The following is a 23,052-nucleotide window of genomic DNA, read 5'->3' on the forward strand; positions in this document are numbered from 1 at the left end:
GTAATAAAACATAATTCGACGACAAATGCAAGCAATTACAAAACATGAAGGGGTATAGAACTGATCTTCAGAAGCCAAACAAATGCAAAAAAAAAAAAAAAAAGTCAAAGGATATAAATTGTAGAGAAGGCAGAGTTTACAAAACATCTCCGCCATTGACTTTGATGGAAGCACCGCTCTCGCGGCCCCTCCGAAGGGCTTTGGCAAGCATCAACTCCCTCATCCAGTCAATGCGCTCATCCCTTGTCTTTACAGCGAAGTGGTGCGACTTGGGTCCATTCATGAAGAAGACCTTCCGCTCCTGACCACTAGTGCCATTGGGCGAGGGAATCAGGGAGAAAGCAAATGCAGCATCTCCCAAGTTATCATCTTTGCGCTTGAGGAGTGTCTTCTTGAACGCAGCCGTCAGCTTGGAGTTCGAAGGAAGGGACGAGCATGCAACAGCGTAGTCATCCACGTCAATGCATTCAAGGGCCTTGGAGTCCAGCTGAGCAGCCTTCTCGTCCTCGTGCATGGCGAGCTGGGTACCCTTGAGAGTGAAGTGGTGGTCTTCCCAGTAGTGACGCAACAGCCGGGTGTTCTTGCGTTTCTTCATCCAACCGCTATGGGTAGCGTCATTGGCATTGCCGCTCGTGGGAGAAAAGGGGTTGTTCCGGCAGTGGGCTGCACGGGGAGTCCTCTCAAGGTCTTCCGGAGTTTCAATTGGCCTCAACATCTCGCCCTCATCCAGACGATCTAGGGTTGGAAAGATTTGGTTTCGCTGAAACGTTGGGTTGCGGCGATGATTCCCAACCTTGGTAGAGGCAGGACGTGGAATGGGGTCGGCCATTTGCTCGTCTTCTCCCCCAAAGCGCATGTCCGGTGGCACTGACTGAGAGGCATCCCGGGCCACTGGTCCCCACCGGGCTGGAGTGATAGGGACATCCATCTCGGAGAAGGGAGTGGCTTGCCCGTAGTGAGGATCAGCCCGATAGAAGTCCCCAGGGGAGTAGATCGACGACCAAGGAGCTGGAGACGGTTGAGGCGTTTGCTGGGCAAATAGGTGCTTCTTTTGTGCCATCGATGGTGTGATGGTGCGCTGTGCGGAATAGTTGGGAGATACCATATCCGACGAACGAGTATTGGGAATACGCAGCTTAGGGAGATGACGAAGATTCTCAGACAGATTGGTCGTAGCCGAATCTGGTGAGTCGGCCTCTGGGGACAGGAATTCCTTTGGAGGGCTGGGGGGGTTGTTTGCAGGCTGCAGCCGACTGAGGCGCTGGAAGTTGAGGAAGTTGCGGACGTTCTCCTGGGGATCGCGGGGCTGTACATTGCTCAAAGCGTTCTCCGACAGATGGGGCGCAGGGCCCTGGCTCGGACCTAGGGCGTCGGAAGAAGCGACAAGAGAAGGGGTAACATCGGACCTTGGCGTCTTCACCAGGGTCTGAGCATTTGCTGCGTTACCAGGGTCGCCTCTGAGAAGAATAGAACCACCAAGCGACTCAATGGGGAGGTCCTTTGCCAAGCGAGCCAACTTGGCCTGTTGCTTTTGCCACTTTGCGCAGTTTTCACCCTTGGAACAAGTGTGGCGTTTTGGCAGCAGCTGCTCAATCGCAACGATGGAGACTGAGTCCTCTGGAACAACATCATGACGGCGCTTGTGTCGGCGGTGTCGGTGCTCCTTTTTGGACCTGGAGTCAGACTTCTCTTGGCCCGAAACTGAGCTTTCATTATAGTTAACGCCAACCTCCGCCACGTTTGTCTGCGGTGTCGCTGTTGCTTCGCGCACTGTCATCTCAGCAGGGACATCCGAGTCACTGGCTTCAGATGCCGACGCACTGTTCCGAAGCTGGCGGATGCATCCCAGCAAGCGATGGCGTTTCCCGAAGGATTGGATATCAAGTTCCTTGAGATCTTCTGGTTGCAGTTGCATGAGAATGGAGCCAGAGATGTCGTTGATGAAGAACTTCTCAATGATCTCCTCGTCGAAGCCCAACTGGTGCATCCATATGACAACATGGTGAGGCGACCAGCTCTCCACGTCCGTTCCCCCTAGCCACGAAGCAGGCTGCGAGGTATGGTTCGACACTGGAAATTCCCTTTGTTCCGAATAGGAGTTCGGGGCATAGTCGCAGGAAGGTGATATGGGAGACATGGGTTCCGTCTTCGAAAATCCCTCCGAGGAATGGAAGAGGTGTGGGCCGACGGGCCCTGCGACAGGACTCTCGTCGATGTGAAAATGGAAGCCAGCGAGGCTTGTGGACTCTGGGGTCTTAGCATCATCCGGGCTCGATGCAGTAGTCACGCTTTCGTCTAGCTGTGGTGGGTTAGCAACGATTATTGAAGTGGTATTAATCGTAGGGAAACACTTACCGATCCAACACTCCTCTGAGATGAGTCGTTTGAGAAGAAGTCATCTTCGTATGAGCCGAAGTCAGATTCGGTGTCAGTGTCAAAGATTTCGGTTGCCTCCGACAGTGGTCGAGGACGAGTAGTCCGGGCGGTGGCCAGGACGGGATGTCTTTCCTGGAGCAAAGCTGACTGGGTAGCAGCAGTAGCAGCCTAGAGCTGTTAGATTTGACCCTTTGATAATGATTAAAAGCCAGAAAAATGGAAGAACATACCATCTTGAAGGTGTCAACCGTCAAGCGCTTAATCAAAAATTCGATCAGATGGGAACAAGGAAAAAGCAATCAAGTGAATAACAATGAGATGAAAGCAAAAGTTTTCAAATTTCTAACAGCATAGCATGGGAAATAACCCAGTCTGCATTGGAATGAGAAATGGAATTGAGTGAGGGAGGGGGAATCAAGGTCCCGGGGGAAGCGCCGATAGTATATGTACTACTTGTAGAACGAAAATCCCTCTCTTGCCGTCTCTTAACTCTCACTGAAAATGCGACATAATAAAAAAGTAATTGTGCTTTGGACTGTGATTCAGCTGATAGGTCTGTCCATCTGCAAAAAGCATTGTGATGTGACAACGAATCAGACGTGCAGTTTCCGCTGGAGAATAGCATAACCGCCCAACGGTGACTCGAGCTACATCTTCGTTCTTGAACATAAGTGGCTGTTCGAAACGACGCTACTGTCCGTGACGAAAAACCCGGCGCCTGCAGAAAAGTGTGATAAGCCGCTAAATCACCCAGGTTCAGAGATAATAATAGGAATTAGCTGGGATTTTCACTAATAACATGCGCTCAAAATAGCACTCTCGGAACTTCGCTAAATCATGGCGCTAACCTAATTTACCCCGCCTACAGTAACCACCGGATCAAAAATAGCAATCCGGACTGATAGAATCTTCAATATAGCGATGCTGAAGATTGTGGTATAAGAACCTGCATTTGTCCAGCTCAATTGATATGTCTGCAGAATGTCAGTGCCAGAATTCTCTGAACTGTCGACCTGTCGGAATTGAAAGCTGTTGGCCATAGCAAACGGTATGGAGTGCTCATGCTTCAACGTCAACGTGCGATGGTCACATGCACGGCCCGGGAATTCTTTGCCCCGTCACCGCTTCGTCTTGTCTCTATGGAGTATATATCTACGGTGATGGTATGTCCCTATCAAACCTATCTCCTCTCAATTCTACGGTACTGTTCCGTGCTTGTTGATTGTACTTATATGCTAACATTGATTTTATCTTTGCAGTACCCTTCAGCAGTCGACCTCTTGATGTAACATGTTCCTCGCTGATATACGGTGTGATGGCACTAATCCTTGACGAGTCAACAGAAGATGGCCGGCCTGTCATCACTTTCCGCTGCTTAATACCCTTGAGTATTTTGCAGTGTAAGACCCGAAGACCTAAATCATGCGCTTAAGGTCTTGGTATACGTCGTATTCAGTCCCGGTCATCATCTTATAGGACGTGCTGTATCACTCGCTTAGTATTTACTTCTACAAGTAGTCGTATATGAACCATTAGCTTACAGGCCGTGATAGACTCCTTCGTTGGCCAATGTATTGATAAGGGTTATAATGCACGTAATAGGACGCCTCGGGATATCATACTCGTTCGTCCATGGGCTGATAGTAGCCGCACTATCACTTACTGGATACCCATTTCTTCCCATAACCTGATCTCCCGCTTCTTGCCTCATTCCCGGTCGGTGATGACAAATGAGTCGGTTCCGGTCGTATGACATGAATTTGGAAGTGAAAGACGAACACTGTCCGCTCATCCCGCGATCTCATCCTTTGCACGGATCACATACCTAATTCATAACCAATAATAGCAATCTCTTGCACAGATATCGAGGATATAATTAACAACTTCGAAGGCGATTCGAGGATTTCTCCTGGTGAGTTCTGCTAAATCAAGCAAGTGTAACAGCAAGCGCCCAGATATACGAGCAAAGACAAATACCATGGTGAGAGAAGAGGCCTAAACTGGGTTCCGGGGGTTACAATATGCCTCTGGACGATCTTAGACAGGCAGCTGAAACACAGAAATGCAGGCGCGATTCAATAAGGGGCTTGATCTGGACATCTCATTGATGGGAGCGGACCGAGAGTAAGCAAGAAAGCAAAAAATTGCCGGAAGCGCTGCTAATTATGTTCCCTTTTATACTCTCAGCAAGGCTCGAGGATTACACAGCAGGGGATACACTTGGCTGATATGGGTAATTAGCGAGCGCTTATAGGGTTAATCACCAAAGATAGCAGGATTCGAAACACAACTTAAGCAACTATATTAACAGCGTTAAAAGGTCATCACACTGTCTCAGCGCCCAAAACAAAGAATTAGTGACTGTTTCATGGGCATCAGCGGTTAAGTGTTGCTAATTAGGTCTGTTGAAAGAACGCCGCATCGACAAATCAGATCTTATCGGCCCATTTCCAAGTCTTTCCATTGGCTGTTAGTTCCACATGTGGTCCACCGCTAGAACATCAGCCCACCAGCCGAACCGCTGGAGACTTAAGGGAAATTGGCCAATCATATCGCCTGTCATGAAGCTTGGGGTGTATCAGTTGCCGCCGGCCATCGAACCTGGCTAGGATGGATGGCAGTCATCCCACTGCTGGTCAAAAAATAGGAGTGAGAAACAGTGATTCTATATAGCTTTTGAATGTAGTGTATACTGTCTTCTATAGTGGTTGTGACTCTAGTTGTGTCTATATCATTGGGTATCACCTCTGTTTTGGGACTCATGGCAATCATCGTGACTACCGCTTTGGGAAATCCTAGAGCTTCAACGTCTCCATTTCCGGCAAGTTCCTAGAGGATCATGTCAATCTACATCCAATCATAACCGCCCATAAGCTGCTCCAAATATAGGCTGGCGGCTGTCAACTACACCCCCAGATCTCCATCCCGCGCTTCGCATCATGTTTGCGATGCAGGTTAGTTTCTATTCTACTTACACGCCTGAGCAAAAAATAGAAGCATCGTGCAGGTGCATGATGATGCCTTCTCGAACGCCGGCCATTATGAGCTTCATCATCCCCAGTGATATTAAAGATGGCGCGCTCGACAATCAGATCACTTTGTTCATCAGAGCTTCAGCCACCTCTTCCTTCACGACCGCGAGGACTCTCAAAGCCTGTTGACTCTCTATATCAACTGTTGTGTCTGTACAGCAAAAGACCTCGACCGCAACATCGATATCGACTATCTAGAAGCTGTCGACCAATCCCCCGAACTGTTATTGTTTTTTGCGCATTGACCAAATCTTATCTGATCTTTTGTTATACGGAACCACATATCCAGCATCATGTCAAGCATAACTGCATTTAACTTCGAAAAATTCCAACAGCCAGAAACATTCGAGTATCCTCCAATCGGAGCCTTGGCCAATATCGATACACCTTCAACACCTGGGAAGCAGGGCAAACCAGATGGCAAGAAATACCGACGATCACGTTCCGGTTAGTTTAATTTGCAGAGAGAGAAAGCCAGCAAATGCACCTCCTGGACAGCAAGAAGCCTAGAGTACTCGAAACTAACATGGTCGCAGGTTGTTATACATGTCGTCTTCGAAGGAAAAAGTGCGATGAGGGTCAACCAGCCTGCGCGACTTGCGTCAGCCTCTGTGTAAAATGCGAGTACAAGCGGCCAGCGTGGTGGGGAAGCATGGAGCAGCGACAGATGCAAAAGGATCGCATCAAGTTAAGGATTCGGCATACCAAAGACACAGAAAAGAATGGCAATTTCCAAGGTGCGTAAGCAGAGCCTCCCCATGTGCACTGCACAAGGATCTAACGTTAGTCTAGAGCAAATGAGTCGTGCGCGCGCTCTCATCTTTGCATCCCCTGAAATTGTATCTGGATTCAACCGTCCTGTCAATGACCAATACGTTTCCCAATCTTCGACTTCTGCTCTGGTACAAGGACAGTATCCGTGCAATATGAGCCGGACCGTCATGAATTCAGGCGCGCCTCCTTGTCGTGCTTCATCTCGGTTATTTGGCGTCTCTCATGCGACTGCTCGAGCCCAGGATAACTTTCATATCGACCCTTCCAGCTACCTTGAACCCAAAGCCCCGGGAGGCAACTACCAGTCATTGTCGTCCGTTCTACAGACTCCCGTTCCCATGATCGGCCACGATCAACTGCTGCTTGATCACTTCATCGACAATATTCTGCGATTGTCTTTTCCTGTCCTCGAAGCTCATTCTCGGGGCCCAGCACAGTTGTGTGCCATCTTAGACTCCCTCAAGACCAACAAGTCCTACTTCCATTGCTCTCTCAGTGTCTCTGCCATACATCTCAAGACAACAATGAACATCAGCTCGCAACGGATCAATCACGACATCATGCGACACCGCTACGGGGCCGTCTCACAACTCTGCAAAACTTTGAGCAACGAGTCCGAGCACACACAGATCCTGGATGCCACATTAGCCATGATTTTTTTCCACTGCTTCGTCGGTGTACCGGACGACGAAGAACTCCCTGATATCCCATGGCACGACCATTTCCAAGCCGCCGCAAACCTGGTGAGCAAGCTAGAGGAGTCTCTTGATCCCAATGCCGCACTACCATTCAGCATGTCCCTTACCGCGTGGATTGATATTCTAGGCGCCACAATGCTGGGAACGGCCCCTAAGTTTGCCCCAACCTACCGCGAAAAACACCTGAGCGGGACCACCAGCGGCCTACGTGAGATGATGGGCTGCGACGACCGAATCATGTACCTGATCTCCGAAATCGCTTGTCTGGAAGCCTTAAATTCAGAGGGACGCATCAGTGAAACAAGACTCTACCAACACGTTTCCGCCCTAACCGGCCAACTCGACTTTACAGAACCCGCAGACCCATCCCTCAAAACCCCATACACCTCCTCAGGCGCCATATGGCCTGAGCAATTGACCAAGAACATGAGCGCAGTCTTCCGCGCCGCAGCACGCATCTACCTCTACACCTTGCTCCCAGGCATCGACCGCAGCCACCCCACCATCACCACCCTCGTCGCCAAAATCACGGACATCTTTCCCTATATCCCATCCGGCCCCTACGGTTTCGACCGCTCCCTAGTCTGGCCTTTGCTCATCACAGGCGCACACTCAGAACCAACAAGCACCTTCCGCCGCATTCTCAGCGAGCGCGCGTCTTCCCTAGGCGATGTGGGCGACTTCGGTAGTTTTGGACGCATGTATCGCCTGTTGGTAGAGGTCTGGAGGCTCACAGACGAACCGCCTACTCCTCCAGCCATCATTGAAAGGCCAAGGACATACATCGATCCCTATACCGGGTTGCCGACGCCGGGGTTGAAGCGGGATGAGATGATGCGGTCGCCATCTCCGGTGCAGTATACGCTGGGGTTAAGGTCGATTAAGAAACAGCAGGTGCAGTGGCGGGATGTGATGAATCGGAATGGGTGGAAGTTTTTGCTTATTTAGCTGTTTTCAACAAACAGTGTTTCGCTATGTTAATAATAATATTGTTAGGCGTTGGTGTTTTGGTGATATCCGGTCATGGTATTAAGATTGCTTTTGTATATAATTGATTGATTTCTCTGGATTTAATGAAAACAGTCTGCTGTTTATATTCTGGCAATTCTCAGAGGATTGTTTACTAGGTATAGTACAGTGATAGATAGGAGGTATGTATCGCAGCATCTTAGTAAGGGCCAACATATATATATATAGACACAAAGCGTGCAGAGCACACTTGAATGTTGCAAATGATTAGAATAATCAGAAAACGTAACTTCAATGTTGCAAGAGTTTAAGCATGACCCAGGAGCAACCTCCTTTGCTACTGTCACCACCACAGCCATTACTCAACTCCAAAATTTCTCTGCGAATTGACTTCACCTTATTTTCTGTACGTTCACTGCTCCACTGAGATTGACTGTCTACAAAGTGTATACCAATCAGCTCAGATTAGAGTATTTCCAACTGAGCTGGCGCGTGTAGTTGATCTATCTCGAACTCGGGGCATCCGTGTCAAACAAGGCCCGGTAGTTACCAATGAGTACGCAGTACGATGGTGATAATCAAAAGCTTTCTTGTGAAAGATCCGCGGATACTTTACTTTCAATCAATGATTGTCTCTCGTGAATCCCCGGAGTGCTGCATCTGAATCGCTTCAGGTGTTAGGTATGTTGACAGTTAAGCCCATCGATATCTGAGTCCGCGGCCCGATCATCTCGAGGAACTCTGTATCTGCGATACCTGTCTTGTAATTGACAGTGTGTTGATTCTTCATGATGGATCGATATTGACCTGGCGCTTAGTATATCTGGCATTTTCTGCCACAGATATTGTAAGTATGAGTATCTCAAGGGGAGACACCATCACACTACACCAGTAGCTGCAGTGTTGAAGCATTTCAGCAATCATCCACCATGGCAACCAAACCAGACCGAAACTCCGTAGTATATCTCATTCGACACGAACAGACGTTTTACAGGGCGGTTATGTTGAAGAAAAACGACCGACTCTAATCAATAAATGGTGGCTGCAGGTAAATGGTAGAACGGGGAACCGCGCGCTCTGGCCGAACATGAGTTTCAGAAGCGCAATCATGCCCGACATGAAATTGCAGACGCTCTAAAGAAGATGGAGTTAGCAGAGAAGGATTCGCTGGGAATGGGACAAGGTTGGTTCAGAAGGCGCGCGACAATGCGAGATGCCGGTCTGTTTTTGTTCATTTCAATAGGGAGCAAGGGATGTTGGTGTCAGTGGGCCGAAATTTTTTTTTCATGGAGATGAACTTCAGTCAGTATCAATCCCATAAACGCCCAGCAGGGTGGAATCGTGACACAACTGAAGCGCTTCGAGGATCTCCGTGTCTTTTTTTGGATGCTTTCAAGCGTCTGTGGGAGGAAGTGAGAGTTGTTGAAGTTGCTATTCTGGCAGACGAAAATAGCAGCCGGCTCAGACTAACCAAATATGGATTAGACTACGATCTAGATAGTACGAACAAGAGGTGTATCGATACCGTTTGGTACGGTCATAACTTTGTATTACCATCGGTTACCGCTTGATACCGGTTGCTCCGCCATCCAACATCACCGTCTCTGTTGACATCGCCATCTTCTTTCACCAATTCCTCGTAATAGACGGAAGGATTGCCATACTCACCCAAATAGTCAGTTTTCTATCCTGCATCCTGTTATCCGCCGCCACTGGCTGGGGGCGGTTCAGATCTGACTCCTGTTTGAGATTTGCCTATTATAATCCCGTCGTCTTCTCCATCTGTTTCACATCATCGACCCCAACTTATTTAATATTCTCAATTCCCTGGAAGTTTTTTCTATATCTACTCCATCTAATTATTTAATCCCTCATCATAACTTACCATGGCACCCACGAAGCCACACCTCCGTCCTATCATGACACCAAAGAACATGTCCTTCCCTTCGGAACTCTACTACAACAGCCCTCGAACAGCTGCCTCAGATACCATCAAGGAAGAAGAGCCTAGTCGACCCTCACTGTCTCCTCCGTCATCCTACACGGAGTTTCTCAAAACCCTCACACCTGTCTTCAGCCCGGCCAGCGCCAATGGCCCTAGCTTCCCTCGCTCTACATCATCATCGTCGTTAGCATCCTCCAACAACGGCCCTCATCCATCACCTATCTCGATCTCATCCAGTCCTGCCAGCGCTACCTTCCCTGTGGCACAGAAGGCTTCTTCTAAGAAGAAGCGCAACTCGACGTTTCTTCAACCACCATCCCCGGTATCTGCACCGCTGTCCGCGAAGACATCTAGCTCCGCAGGATGTATGCTCCCCCCCCCGCCGTATGTGGCATACTCGCCTGCTGTGAGCCCGCCGCGGAGCGCAACCGTTGTTCGATCTCCGCACCCTTCCCCGGAATGGAGGATTCGGTACGTTGGCTCCCCAAGGAGTGGGACTGTACCGCCCACGCCTCGATCTGTGAGCGTACAGCATATTGTTACAACGACGGTTACGTTTAAGCGTCCGCCGCCGCTTGGTCCGCCCCCGAAGGGAAAGAAGAGAAGGGTTAGGAAGGAGGGTCAATGATTTAATCTTTCCCTTCTTCTCTAACTCCTACATTCTACTACTGCATCCGTTCTCGCTCAATTATCTCCTCCTTTCCTCATAACTTCACTCTTACGCTCACGCCCATGATTTTCTTTTATTATCCCCACACCTGCATCATATTAGACGCATTTGCCTACGCCCTGGCGGCGGGCAAAGCAACTCATGTCATTTCATTTTGTGCAATCTCAAGGATCGGAGTTTGGCGGGTATCACTGTTATTGGGGCAGCTAAAAGGGGTATGGCGTGTGATTTTGGTTTACTTTGGCTTTTCTTAGAAATTTCCCATTCGTTTGTTCTTTTTCTATTCATAGTTCACAATTTTACAATTATTTTATTAACAACAACTCGAATCAGCCTTGGCAACGCCTGGATTGTGGTGTATGTAGTTTGTCTCATTGTTGATACTGATGTTACTAGTGTTACCGTACAATACCAGCATGCATCTGATATCTTGTAGTCTCGATATATTGTAGTACGCGCAGTAAATAGACATCAACAATAAATTCTTTAGTTCGATGGTCGAGGAACGATTAAGATTGAAAGTATCTTGGATAATAATAGAACAAGCGTTTCATACTGATAGCATGCTCCAATATGCACTCGTGCTGTACTCCGCAATAGGTGACTACTCCGTAGGCCCTACATCTCGAACGAATCCAGTGACTCGAGCTCCGTTCATCATTTGACACCCTGTAATATTCTCTAATACCTATCTATTATGCTGTGGGGTCGTTGATCATCTGCAGCATCGTCTATACTCTGACGTACCCGGTAAAGTGGAATGATAGCACTATAGTGGTACTCTCTCTCTGACAAGGCACTTGTACCTATCCCTCTCTCAAAGCATACTCTCAGCCACCATCACCAAGCTCATATCACTATCCCATCACCATCACAAAGCTTCTCACGCACTGTCTACAGTGCAGCCCGTACACAAACCCAGAATCGAATCTTATTGGCCCACACCTCGAACCACACATGCGGGGGATCATCCCGTCCGCCAGTCAAACCGCGCCTTTAATTGGACCGTGTCACCCCCACTAAGATATCTATTTTTAAACACGAAAACGCCTGAACCAATCAGGGCCTGTGATTGCGCTGACGCTTTTGCGATGGATTTTTCGGTGTGCCTTTGGGTTGTTTGTGAGCGAATTAGATTGTCGGCGCATATGTGATGTTGAAATTGATTTATTTTAGGAACTTCTGATGTTATTATTAGTATGTTTGTATGAATGTTTGGAGGTTATCTTAGCGCCGTCCGTCTGTCTGGCATTGACAGCTTGCTATATATGGAATAATAATCTGTATGTGGAATAAGCCATGTGATGGGATGACGACGTGAAGATTCTCTAATTAGAACTGACTCCACCTGACTTGCAGTCTCCCTGGTCCACCCCGACCGACAAGCATCGCGATGAAAGATAATGAGTGATTTTCGTCGCTGTCTACGGATACTCTGTACTTGGCAGCCGCCCGAGTCTACGTATAGAGTACATCGTACCATCCCTACACCAGCAGCACCTATGACGAGACTTGTACTACTGACAGCCTTTCATGCGATCGCATAAGCCCCACCGATCCATGGAAAAAGCCCGCGAATCTATTTTTAGTATGCAGCTCAATCTCAACCTCACCTGTCCGCTTGTCGTCTTGTCCCGTGTTCATGTCGTCATTTGAAGCCATAAGGGGGTCTACGTTGAATGCGCAATTTCTTAGACATTATTGAGTCAATATTGGGTGGAAAGTCTTCTACTTACCACACCTCTATTACTACTACTATGACACTTAAACTACGGAGGATACTCACAGCTATGAATAAGCTCAGGGAAGGTTAGAGTAGTGTATATCGATGGTGTACTGTAAATAGAAGCTGATACTACGCTTGCTTGTAGCATGGCATGTCCATGACATGCCCCAGTACGGGGAATTAGAAGCAAGCGAGACAAACAAACCGCATCATTCAATCATTCAAATAAATGAAAGACCTAAGATTTGAGCGCGGATTATTTTAGTATACTAGATATCGTACGCCAAGCAAATAGGCGCGTCTTCAATTGCACTTTGCATCTTTCCAAAGTCGCTAACTGGCAGTAATATTCTATTCTTATCAACGAAACAATAACGGGCGCGAACTTCATACATACGAACAACTCGGACACTAGTTAGTATTCTTCTCTTATTGGTTTACACACTGTTTTATCCCCTTATTCTACAATCATGATCTACTCGCTTTTCTTTTCTTTCTTCTTCGCTTGATAATAATAGAACAGGTTCTGACTATCTATTGTATGCACGTAGTATGGCTTGGTAAGATACGGTTACTTTCAATACTGTTTGATATGATACTGTTTCCATACATACATACATACATACATACATACGTACATTCTGACGTACAGGTCTGTCTATCATCTTCCCTGTCTGGTGATAGGGCTGTGGACGTTGCTTGTTATGGTTATTAGATTCTAGATTGTGTGGTGTTGGGCGCTGGTTCTGTTTCTAGAACAAATCTTGCGATGTGGGAACGGACCCTGGGACGGCAATGTATGTTGGCTAGCGAGCGTTTGACTGTCTAAGCAAGTTGGTTAGATGGGTGCGGTCCGGTCTGCGGACATAGCATCTATCACTCACTCACGTAATTTAATATTTTGGGAACAGTTATCTGAACAAGACGACTATAGATGATGGATCATGTTTCAGCGGTGCGGAGTCAAGAAACAAGACATGCTACTCTGTATGCCACAAGTACAAACGAATCATCAATCATATTATACGAGACAGTAAATTGAATCAAAATAGAAAAGGAAGCCAAGGGAGTGATGTACACAAAAGCCCAAACCAAATATAGGACCCAACCTCATGAGCGTTTCTTTCGAGTGCGTTGGCCCATTACCAAAACCCCGTTCCCCCCCCTTTTTTTTTTCCCTCCTAACCCGATATATACAAACAGCAACCACCAAGTTCAAAAAAAAAAAAAAAGTATGGAATGAGAAGAAAAAAGTATAAAGAAGATTAAGTGCGTGGTATCATGCTGCACGGTCATTTGAAACAAAGTGGTATCATCCAATGCAAAAACAGGTCCACCCGATCGAAGCCAGGTGTCAAATGCAAACAAAACTTATACAATAAAAGAAAAGGAAAATGTGAGAGAATGGAAAGAATGATCATCACTCTTCAGTCAATGCATCGTCACCGGTTTCACGCCAGTCCTTCGACTTCTCGGTGAGGCGCCGCACTCCCGACACGCGCTGCGCCCAGTGCGCTTCTGACGGCGAGCGGAAGGTGTAGGCCCGCTGCGAGGAAATGACACCAATGCTCTGCAGCACGGCCTTGCGCGAGTCGCGGCTGAAGACTGCCGGGTGAGGGATCCACTCCAAAGCCGCTTGGAGATCGCCATCCAATGCGCCCATGGTCAGAGGGTCGACAGAGGCAGCCACTGGGGTGGCAGTCGCGGCGTCCGAAGCGGCGGACGAATGGGGTCCGTCCCCGTAACTGGACGAACGCGGGGACGAGGAAGTGGGGGTTTCACCCCGACTTCCTGAGTCGCTGTGACCAGAAGGCTTGGGCGCACCCGGGGGCAGAGGCGGCAGGCTGCCCTTGCCCAGACCCTTGAGGATACTCCGGGTCTCGTTCAGAAGGTGCTGGGCACGATCGGCTTGGCCGCGCGAGACGAGAGTCAACGAGCGGGTCAGCATGTCAGAAGTGAGCAGCTCCATACGCCGCTGCACAATGGACGGATGCGGGGGGATTGGCGGCGTAATTGGTCGAGCAACACTACCCCTGGCCTTGGGGTTGGGTGGAAGCATGGTAATGGTCAGCAGCGATGGCCGGGGAGAGTGCGTCAGATGACCATCGCGAAGCAAGTCGCCGTAGGTCAGATCAGCCTGGATCAAGGGCACTTCCTCCACGCTCAAAACGCGCTGCTCATCGCCATCGGGGCCTCCCCCGAGGGCTTCCAGACCGGACACCAGGCTGTCCCAGGGATCCTGGGGCATGCTCTCCTGGGTGGCGTTGTCCGGCTGGATGACCAGCTGTACCAACACATCGCGTTTGTCTCCAAAACGCAAGTCACCCAAGGCCGCCTCAGCGTCGCGGCCTGTGGCACGCTTGGTCGTGTGCAGCGCACCGCTGATCTTGACGAACTTGGCCGGCGACCCCTCAGGAAGACGGAGTTTCAGCTTCACGTTCTGGTGCGACGTTGTTTGCAGCGCACCAAGACAACCCGCCACACACTCACGCAGCATCATCCAATCCTTGACGTAGAGATAGGAGCCCTTGGTCCGAGTTGACAGTTCGATCATGGTATCGGGCTTGTGGGTCAAACCCAAACCGAACGAATGCAAGCTCACCTTGGCCGCCTCAGCACGAGAGACGACGAAGTCAACGCTTTCTGGGTCGGAGGTGGACGAATCGCTGATCAGAAGAATGGTGGAGATGGGGTTGCTGGACTTGCGCTGCATCAACAGATCCATGGCAACATTGGCACCCTCCACGACGTCCGCCCGCAGGCTCTTCTGGCCCACAGGACGGATGGAGCTCAAAATCTTGTTCCATCCAGCCCAGGTCTTAGTGGTCATGCCAACAAGCGGCACGCCACCACCACTGGAACCAAAGGTGACGAGACCCATCCGATCGCGGGGGCCCAGGTTTTGCACGAGGAATTTGAGAGCGTCGCGGAGCAGTGTGATCTTGAGACCTTGCATCGAGGACGACACAGGGATGACAACAACAATGTCAAGCGGGATGTGAATGGACGAGGCCGTCAGGCTGTTTTCCATGCCCGTGTTGCTGTAGTCGGTGATTGCAGTGGCGACAGAACGTCCCGCGCCATACGAAGAATTGACGGACGCCTGGCGTCGAATCTGACTCTGGCGCCAATCATCCTCCTCAGCGCCCGAGTTATCCAAGTCGTAGTCAATCGGACGAGGGGAGATATCAACGGGATTGTGAAGGTCGAGAAGCGCACGACGCCAGGTTTCCAGTTGACTCCGGTTCTGAAACCGGAGGAAGAAGCACGGCAGCTCACTGACGGTTAGGTTCAGAGTGAGGACGTGATCATCTACTAGATTAGCTACTTTTTCTCCAAATGACCGCAAATGGATTGCTTACCTGATGGCCCATCAATGGACTTGAGATGCTTCTTAATTAGAATAGAACCCTTCAAGGTGCAGCGAGTAGTCTTGGGCTTGGATACTTGGTCATCGTATTGGTGATGACGGTCGTGGACCCGCTTCTCCTTGATGCAGATGAGCATCTCGGCGAAGAGATAGCATTGCAATTCCTGCCACGATTCGCGGTCCTTTCCTACAGCCACACGCCCATGGTGACGCAGCTTTCCAAATCTGCAGACGTCAATTAACTACCAGAGAAAGAAAAAAAAAAAAACGGGAGGAATAGCTACCTTGAGAACTCTAGGCCATGCCAGTTGTCCACACGCATGCGCAAATCTTCTGCCACATCGTCCAGATTCTCCTGAGCCTCGAACTGGCTGGACCGGCTTTCGCGAACGGTAGGGAAGCGCATGACGCCACCAAATGGTTCATCCTGTGGCACAGCAGCGCCACCCGTGGAATGGCGCAGATCCTCCGCATCTGGGGACCAATTGCCTTCGGGGACTTCGACGGTGATCAAGCAGGCCAAGGACTGCTGCTGTCGCGAGCGACTTAGAGTGGGGAACTCGCTCCGGATGGAGACTGTGGGAGCAGGAATGGGGTTCTTGGTCGGAGCGGCACGCGGGCTCAAATCCGACTCCATGGCCTGGACGTCGTAGTCATGACGGCGGCCATTGGCGGGATGCTGAGAGACGTCGGCATAATCGGCAGTGGATTCAACGATACTGTCATTGCGGGTATGCTGGGTACGGGTGACGGAGGCCATCCGCTCGATTCGTTCGCGATGATTGGCGGTATCGCGGCTTTCGCGACGATTAAAGGGATCGCGACTTTCCCGTGGGTTGTAGGAATTGGACGGATTGTACGAATTGGTTGCATGGGTCGCATGGGTGGTATGAGTCGCATGACTACCGGCATCACTGGGCTGACGGCCACGGCTGACGGGTTGGTCCCAGGGAGTGGGTGTGGTCAAGCCACTGCGGGCAGTGGCTGCGTCACTGGTGACGGAGCGAACAATGTTGCTGAGTTTTTCTACATGCTGTCAGTCATATGCCAGGCTATCATCCCTGGCGTGGCACATACCGATGTCCAGCACATTGCCCCCACGGCTGGTGTCCAGCCCAAGAGGAGCATCACAGGTGGGGCAATACTGTCCCTCAAATTCACGGATATATTCGTAGAAACAAGCCTCGTGGGAAACATGGGCGCAGGAAAACTGCAGGACACGTTCACCGCGGAGAGTGTGCTCTAGGGGTTCTTCACAGACGGCGCATTCGCTCCCGACAAAGGTTCTCTCACGACGGTTCCGGTTGCGGTCGACTTCCATGACACCGGCCATGTTGCCAGAATAAGGGGAACGAACGGACAGACTACTGTCAGGACGGTCTATAGGCGGACGACTGAAGGAGCTAAACGAGCGAAGCGTAGAACGAGCGGGGGAATCCGGACGCGGAGGATCTGTAGAGTTGTATAGTGGTTAGCGCCAGTCTTGCAGGGTTAATATACATCATACGAAGCACATAAGAACAGGAAATACCCGGTACGGCGGCACTTGAAGATAGTGTTCACCGTCCTGTCGGAACGGTGTTCAAACAAGAGACCAGGAACGATAGACTGACAAAGACGAATGAATGGCAGAACGAGGGAATGGCAGAAGGGAGAGAAGAAACGGATAGAGAGAAGAATGAAGAAGAACCTCCGGAAACAGGAATGGGACGAAAACAAGATTGAAAGGCAAAAAGGAGAGATTGACTTACACAGCGGAGACTTCTTTTTGGACCGGCCAAACCAATTGCGAGGAGAGGAAGAAGAAGGTTGATGGTGAAGATCGAAAGGCCCGGTGGAATCCGATCTGGAGGAGGGCCGGTGTTTCCACATGGGCAAAGGTTGAATCAGGGGAGAAAATAATAGAGAAAAGAGAAGATGAAGAATAGGAGAAAAGGGAGAGTGACTGTGGAGGAGAGAGAGACGGAAAGATAGCAAAGTGATGAGATTGACGGGAGGGTTGCCACAATAGGTAAAGGTGCAGATTAGGGAGATATTAACAGGTTGAGTACGGAGTAGTATGTATGTACGTAGTTAGTTAAGGAGAGTGTGGTGTATGAGAAGCATGTTACAGTAACACCCTCTCCCTCTCTTCTGCATGAAAAAAAAGCCGTTGATGCTCCGGCCAGAGTTTCGGGTCTGTGGAACTCTGCTCCCCTCCCATTGGTTGTGCGGGGGACACTAACGAATCCTGTGCCATGGTTGGTTCACCGCCTAGGGGCACCAGTGGGGCGGGGTGCAGTAGTGTCCCCCCTGAATAGGTGCTCTGCATAACAATGCCCAATAGGGAAATACATAATCCATTGTGCACCCGGATAAACTTCTTTAGTAGGGCACTATGCTATTATATTCCCATTTATTTGAGTGAAAAGAGTGTGTGCTAGAGTAGCCTAGCAGAAGACCAAATATGGGCATTCGTATTTTGCCTACAATTGACCACAAACGCCGGTTGATCAACACCCGCTTCCAGGATAATCCCGTCGGAAATGAACCGGAGCAATTAACCGTCTATGTTTAGTGTCGAGGTACTTGACTCGCAGAGTTTCTACTTGAGTTGAGGATTTATGTTCATGTCTAGTAGGGTATATGAGACAGTGCTCAATAAAAATCATTACTATTACAGAACACAGAAGAACGCTCCATTGAACCACAAACATCCAGTTCTTACTATGTACAATAGTACTAAAAGTATTCTGGGTCGCAGCTGTCATATCGACCCACTGTATTTCTTTTTCGCGTAACCGGATAGCTTGGCCAAGCAAAGGGGCTGGATCCAGGGTACTGTACTCTTACAAACCCATGTACTCCGTACCTAAGCACCATCTTTGTAGCAGATATACAGGGTATATCCTACTACGCAAACTTATAGACTACATGCGTGTTCTGTATACAGTACTCGCAATGACCATGGTTCATCTGATCTGTATCATGTTTGCTCACGGACTGCCCGATGTACTTATGTACATCGTAGAGGTGGATTCTTTCGATGGTGGGACGTTGTGATAAATCACATGATTCCACCCTATGCTTGTTTATTTCTTTACTGAGAGAACAGATGTATCGAACGCCGTTAAGCACGGGATCTCCGTTCTACCAGGATATCCTAACAGTCGGCAGTTAACTGTCATGCACTGACGGTAAGGGGCGTTTGAATGTATCAACTTTGCTAGATCGGTCCGCATTGTTAGATCTGAATCAGTTTTAATACATTTGAATCGATCTAGGGCAATACGACTCGCACTAGTATGGCAGAGAGCAGAGACTGTCTTGCTTGGCTCTACGACTGCTGGAATGGGCATGCAGTGCGCACGTGATGTCCACACGTGACTTCTCCGGATATACTCCGGATGCGGAGTACACTGATACTCTCCGGAGTACGTACTGACACATAGGATAGATACCGGTCATGTTGCACAATGCTTCAAGCTCTTATTGAATACTACTACTACTCCGTTGAGCACTCGTTTTGTATTTACCTGTACCTGAGCTTACTCAGCTCGGATATCGCTGCCGGTAGATAAACTCTCGGAACATCACGAACCACACTTGAATGGATTCAACCATATTGACATCAATCACTGTATGGACTACATACTCGCTCTCTGTACTATAAATCTATGTGTAGGGTGCAAGATGATGCTCTCTGGTATCGATAGCCCATGTCCATATGCATTTTGATACTCATAATGTAAGAATGTTTGCCCTGTTTGCACAATGTACACCGGAACTCCCCGAAGGGAATCTTAGTCAGCTGCCTACCAGAAAACGCCTAGTCGCAAAGGGGAAAGTTTGTTCCCAACAGCGACTCCGTTGGTGAAAAGAAACAGAGATATCAATCTCTGTGGCCTCCATCCCCTCAATCCCACCCTCTTTTTCTATATACCCATAATGTTGTTCCGCACTGCTTGGGCCCGTCAGGCTCTTCCTCTCCGCCGTCAGGCCTTCACTCCCTTGGCGCGCCGTTCCGTCACCACCGACGCTGCTTCGGCGCATGCTGAAAACATTCCCCAGGTGGGTTCGGATCAACTGGAACTGAAATGGCAGAGCCATATATACTAACACTGTGTAGGAAGATGACAAGCCCTTCACCGTCCGTCTCTCCGATGAGAGCTTCGAGACCTACGAACTCGACCCCCCACCCTACACTCTTGAGGTCACCAAGAAGGATCTGAAGCAGATGTACTACGACATGGTCACTGTCAGGTATAACTCCACCGTCCGTGCTCGGGGAATTGAATGGTGCTGATTGTGTAGACGGATGGAAATGGCTGCAGACCGTCTCTACAAGGAGAAGAAGATCCGGGGTTTCTGTCACTTGTCGACCGGTCAGGAAGCCGTCGCCGTCGGTATCGAGCACGCCATCAACGCCGACGACAAGCTTATCACTGCTTACCGTTGCCACGGTTTCGCTTACATGCGCGGTGGTACCGTCCGCTCCATCATCGGTGAGCTGCTCGGCCGTCGCGAGGGTATCGCCTACGGAAAGGGTGGTTCCATGCACATGTTCGCCCCCAACTTCTACGGTGGAAACGGTATCGTCGGTGCTCAGGTGCCTGTTGGCGCTGGTCTGGCTTTCGCTCAGCAGTACAACGAGCAGCCCAACACCAGTATCATCCTGTATGGTGACGGTGCTGCCAACCAGGGTCAGGTTTTCGAGGCTTTCAACATGGCTAAGCTGTGGAACCTTCCTGCTCTGTTCGGTTGCGAGAGTATGTTTTTCACTTTGCTCGGTCTAGCAACTAAATACTAACTGAGGATAGACAACAAATACGGTATGGGTACCTCCGCGGCTCGGTCCTCCGCTTTGACCGAGTACTACAAGCGTGGTCAGTACATCCCCGGTATCAAGGTCAACGCTATGGATGTCCTTGCCACCAAGGCCGCCGTCAAGTACGCCAAGGACTACACCGTGGCCGGCAACGGTCCCTTGGTTTTCGAGTACGTCACCTACCGGTACGGTGGTCACTCCATGTCCGACCCCGGTACCACCTACCGTAGCCGTGAGGAGATTCAGCGCATGCGCAGCACCTACGACCCTATCGCCGGTCTCAAGCAAAAGATCCTCGACTGGAGCGTCATGACCGAGGATGACCTCAAGAACCTCGACAAGGAGGCCCGTGCCCACGTCGATGAGGAGGTCGCCGCCGCCGAAGCCATGCCTGTCCCCGACAACACTCCCCGTATCCTCTATGAAGACATTTACGTCCGTGGCAGTGAGCCCCGCTGGATGAGAGGCCGTACCGTGGATGAGACGTTTTACTACTAGACTTTCGTATAGAGTATGAGTTTGTTAAGATTTTTTTTTTTTGTAATTTAGCCTTCACGTCCGGAAAATGCATTCACTGGGTATATATCTGCGTAGGGGTATCACAATCGTCAAAACAAATAAACAAATAACTAAATCCGGGGGTATTATCAGGCAGGTTCCTGCCTCAACATCTCCAGAATCATTTCCTGCGTCCTCTGCACCGAATCTAGCTTTTCCTCCAACGATGCATGATCCCGCTCGATTTCCCGGCGGAGTTCCTCACGTATCTCCCGCTTGAGCTCTTCTTTGAGCAGGCTAAGCGGCGTTGACATTATATTATCTGTATTATTATGCTCATTGTCATTAAGATGGTGATTCTGTTGCCCGGGAGCAAGAGCAGAACGTGGGTCTGGATTTGCGTCGAGGTGCTTATTTAATTTTCCTAGTGTTTCTAGGAGAGCGGTCATCATGTTTGGTTCAGTGGATGTCGCTGTTGCTGCTACTGCTGGTGCAGGAGAGATAGATTGGTATGGTGTTTTCTGGGCCAGTGGTGCTGTTGGTGGTGATTGTGGCGATGGGTTAGGGTTGGAGAACATTGAGTCGAAGCCCGGTGGTAGACGGACAGGGACGGGGACATTGGCTTGTGGGAGTGCGGGGACTGGTGTCGAAGAGACAGGTACAGGCGCCTGCACTTGTACCGGGGTCTGATTGTAACCTGGGGTACCCGTGGTTGTATGCTCGACCGACGGCGCCCTCCACCCGTCATCCTCCTCCGGCGCAACAACTGTATCCCACGGATACTCCCATCCCCGACTCTTCCTCTTTCTCGTCTTCCGTGAATCTCTCTTCTCAATTCTCTTTGCCTCCGCTTCCTCCCACCTCTGCCACGTGGGTATCCAAGCATCAACCGCAGCGCGCCACCGCGGATTCGATAAATCTTCACTGGCAGCGGCGCCCTTCTCGCGCTGCTCCTCGAGGAATCGCATGCGCTGCTTGGTCACCATCTCGACTTTACGACGCACGGAATGCCACGAGTACGGATGGCCTTGATCGTGGGTGAATTCAGCAGTGACGGTGATCCACCACTTGCAGAGGTTGCTCCGCTGTCCGAAGTCGGGTGCGTGGCGGTTGCAGATTTCAAACAATGACACTTCCTCAGATGTCGTTAGACGTTTGCCATGTTTGCGTTCATTGCTTGCCGCATTATTACCAGCAGCCATGAGTTGGCTGGCAGTGTTCATATCCACCTCGTCGATAGGGTTATCCCTATCATCATTCGCGACCGCCAACCCACCACCAGAACCCCCACCACATCTCCTCCGCCGTCCACCCCCAGCATTCCCCTCAGGCGACACATAATCCGCATCCCCCGGCGCATCCAACACAACCATATCCCTCCCCGCATCCTGCTCACTCTCCTCCGACCCCTCCATACCATCCTCCCCAGGTCCCCGACCACACTGCGGCTCCGACATGGGCCTCGTCTCAACAACCACTGAAACAGACTGGTGGTTCGAGTTCTGGCCCATGCGCAGATTCGACGATATACTCGGCGTCGCACTTGCGCTACCACTGGTTGTATTCTGGTGTTGCTGCGGCTGCGGCTGTTGCGGCTGCTGGCGCGACATCATTGACGGCATCCATCGTAAATGCGGCATTTGGTATGGTGTGGACGGAGAAGACGTGGATGTGGAGTGGGAATGCGAATGCGACTGCGCTGCTGATGGTGAATGCTGCGCATGGGGACTTTGATGCGGTTGTTGCGGTTGTACTTGCGGCTGCGGCGCGGAGTGGTTTGGGATCCCATGCCAGGGATACATTGACATTTTTTTGTATCTCCCGAGACTATATATAATAAAAGAGCGGTGGATTAAAGAGAGCTGTCAAAAGAAATATGCTGATCGTTGATGTTCGTTGGAGTATGCGAAAGTGAAAAAAGGGTGGCAGAATTGCAATTTTTGGGTTAATTACGGGCGGTGGGCGGGTTGTGGTTGGTGGGTATGTTACGGTATTTTTCAGCCCATGCAAATTTGTAAACATGCTGCTGGCATGCATATCATGACTGTCAACTTCATTGCATCACACTGGGTTGGTAGTCACAAGATTGCCATTTATTTCTGTCTTGCTTTTTTCTTGACAGACATATTCTGTGGCCATCTCCTCAGGGTATGATGTTCAAGCTGCCCTTCATTTGCCCGTTGCTGT

General features: G+C 49.9%; 6 protein-coding genes across 6 annotated transcripts; 3 read left to right on the forward strand and 3 right to left on the reverse strand.

The window, feature by feature from the left end:
* Positions 1-136: 136 nt before the first annotated feature.
* ACHE_11323A (SAM and PH domain-containing protein) lies at positions 137-2,609 on the reverse strand (the record flags this gene model as incomplete). Its single annotated transcript, XM_043275880.1, has 3 exons — positions 137-2,299; positions 2,356-2,544; positions 2,607-2,609. The coding sequence occupies 3 exons, from the start codon at positions 2,607-2,609 to the stop codon at positions 137-139; spliced, it is 2,355 nt and encodes a 784-aa protein (XP_043132443.1).
* A 3,451-nt stretch (positions 2,610-6,060) lies between these two features.
* On the forward strand, positions 6,061-7,828 carry ACHE_11324S (fungal specific transcription factor domain-containing protein; the record flags this gene model as incomplete). The annotated part of the gene is made up of 2 exons (XM_043275881.1): positions 6,061-6,145; positions 6,201-7,828. 2 exons carry the CDS (start codon positions 6,061-6,063, stop codon positions 7,826-7,828), a joined length of 1,713 nt encoding a protein of 570 aa, XP_043132444.1.
* A 1,907-nt stretch (positions 7,829-9,735) lies between these two features.
* Positions 9,736-10,422, forward strand: ACHE_11325S (uncharacterized protein; the record flags this gene model as incomplete). Its single annotated transcript, XM_043275882.1, has 1 exon — positions 9,736-10,422. The coding sequence occupies one exon, from the start codon at positions 9,736-9,738 to the stop codon at positions 10,420-10,422; it is 687 nt and encodes a 228-aa protein (XP_043132445.1).
* A 3,188-nt stretch (positions 10,423-13,610) lies between these two features.
* Positions 13,611-17,432, reverse strand: ACHE_11326A (vWFA and PH domain-containing RING finger protein; the record flags this gene model as incomplete). Its single annotated transcript, XM_043275883.1, has 5 exons — positions 13,611-15,502; positions 15,553-15,785; positions 15,845-16,586; positions 16,638-17,012; positions 17,312-17,432. The coding sequence occupies 5 exons, from the start codon at positions 17,430-17,432 to the stop codon at positions 13,611-13,613; spliced, it is 3,363 nt and encodes a 1,120-aa protein (XP_043132446.1).
* Positions 17,433-19,487: 2,055 nt separating this feature from the next.
* On the forward strand, positions 19,488-20,865 carry PDA1 (pyruvate dehydrogenase (acetyl-transferring) subunit E1 alpha; the record flags this gene model as incomplete). The annotated part of the gene is made up of 4 exons (XM_043275884.1): positions 19,488-19,610; positions 19,669-19,802; positions 19,854-20,308; positions 20,360-20,865. 4 exons carry the CDS (start codon positions 19,488-19,490, stop codon positions 20,863-20,865), a joined length of 1,218 nt encoding a protein of 405 aa, XP_043132447.1.
* Positions 20,866-21,014: 149 nt separating this feature from the next.
* Positions 21,015-22,673, reverse strand: ACHE_11328A (uncharacterized protein; the record flags this gene model as incomplete). The annotated part of the gene is made up of 1 exon (XM_043275885.1): positions 21,015-22,673. One exon carries the CDS (start codon positions 22,671-22,673, stop codon positions 21,015-21,017), a length of 1,659 nt encoding a protein of 552 aa, XP_043132448.1.
* Between the last annotated feature and the right edge of the window lie 379 nt (positions 22,674-23,052).

The sequence above is a fragment of the Aspergillus chevalieri genome, chromosome 1 (genome assembly GCF_016861735.1).
Source record: "Aspergillus chevalieri M1 DNA, chromosome 1, nearly complete sequence".
Taxonomy (NCBI): domain Eukaryota; kingdom Fungi; phylum Ascomycota; class Eurotiomycetes; order Eurotiales; family Aspergillaceae; genus Aspergillus; species Aspergillus chevalieri.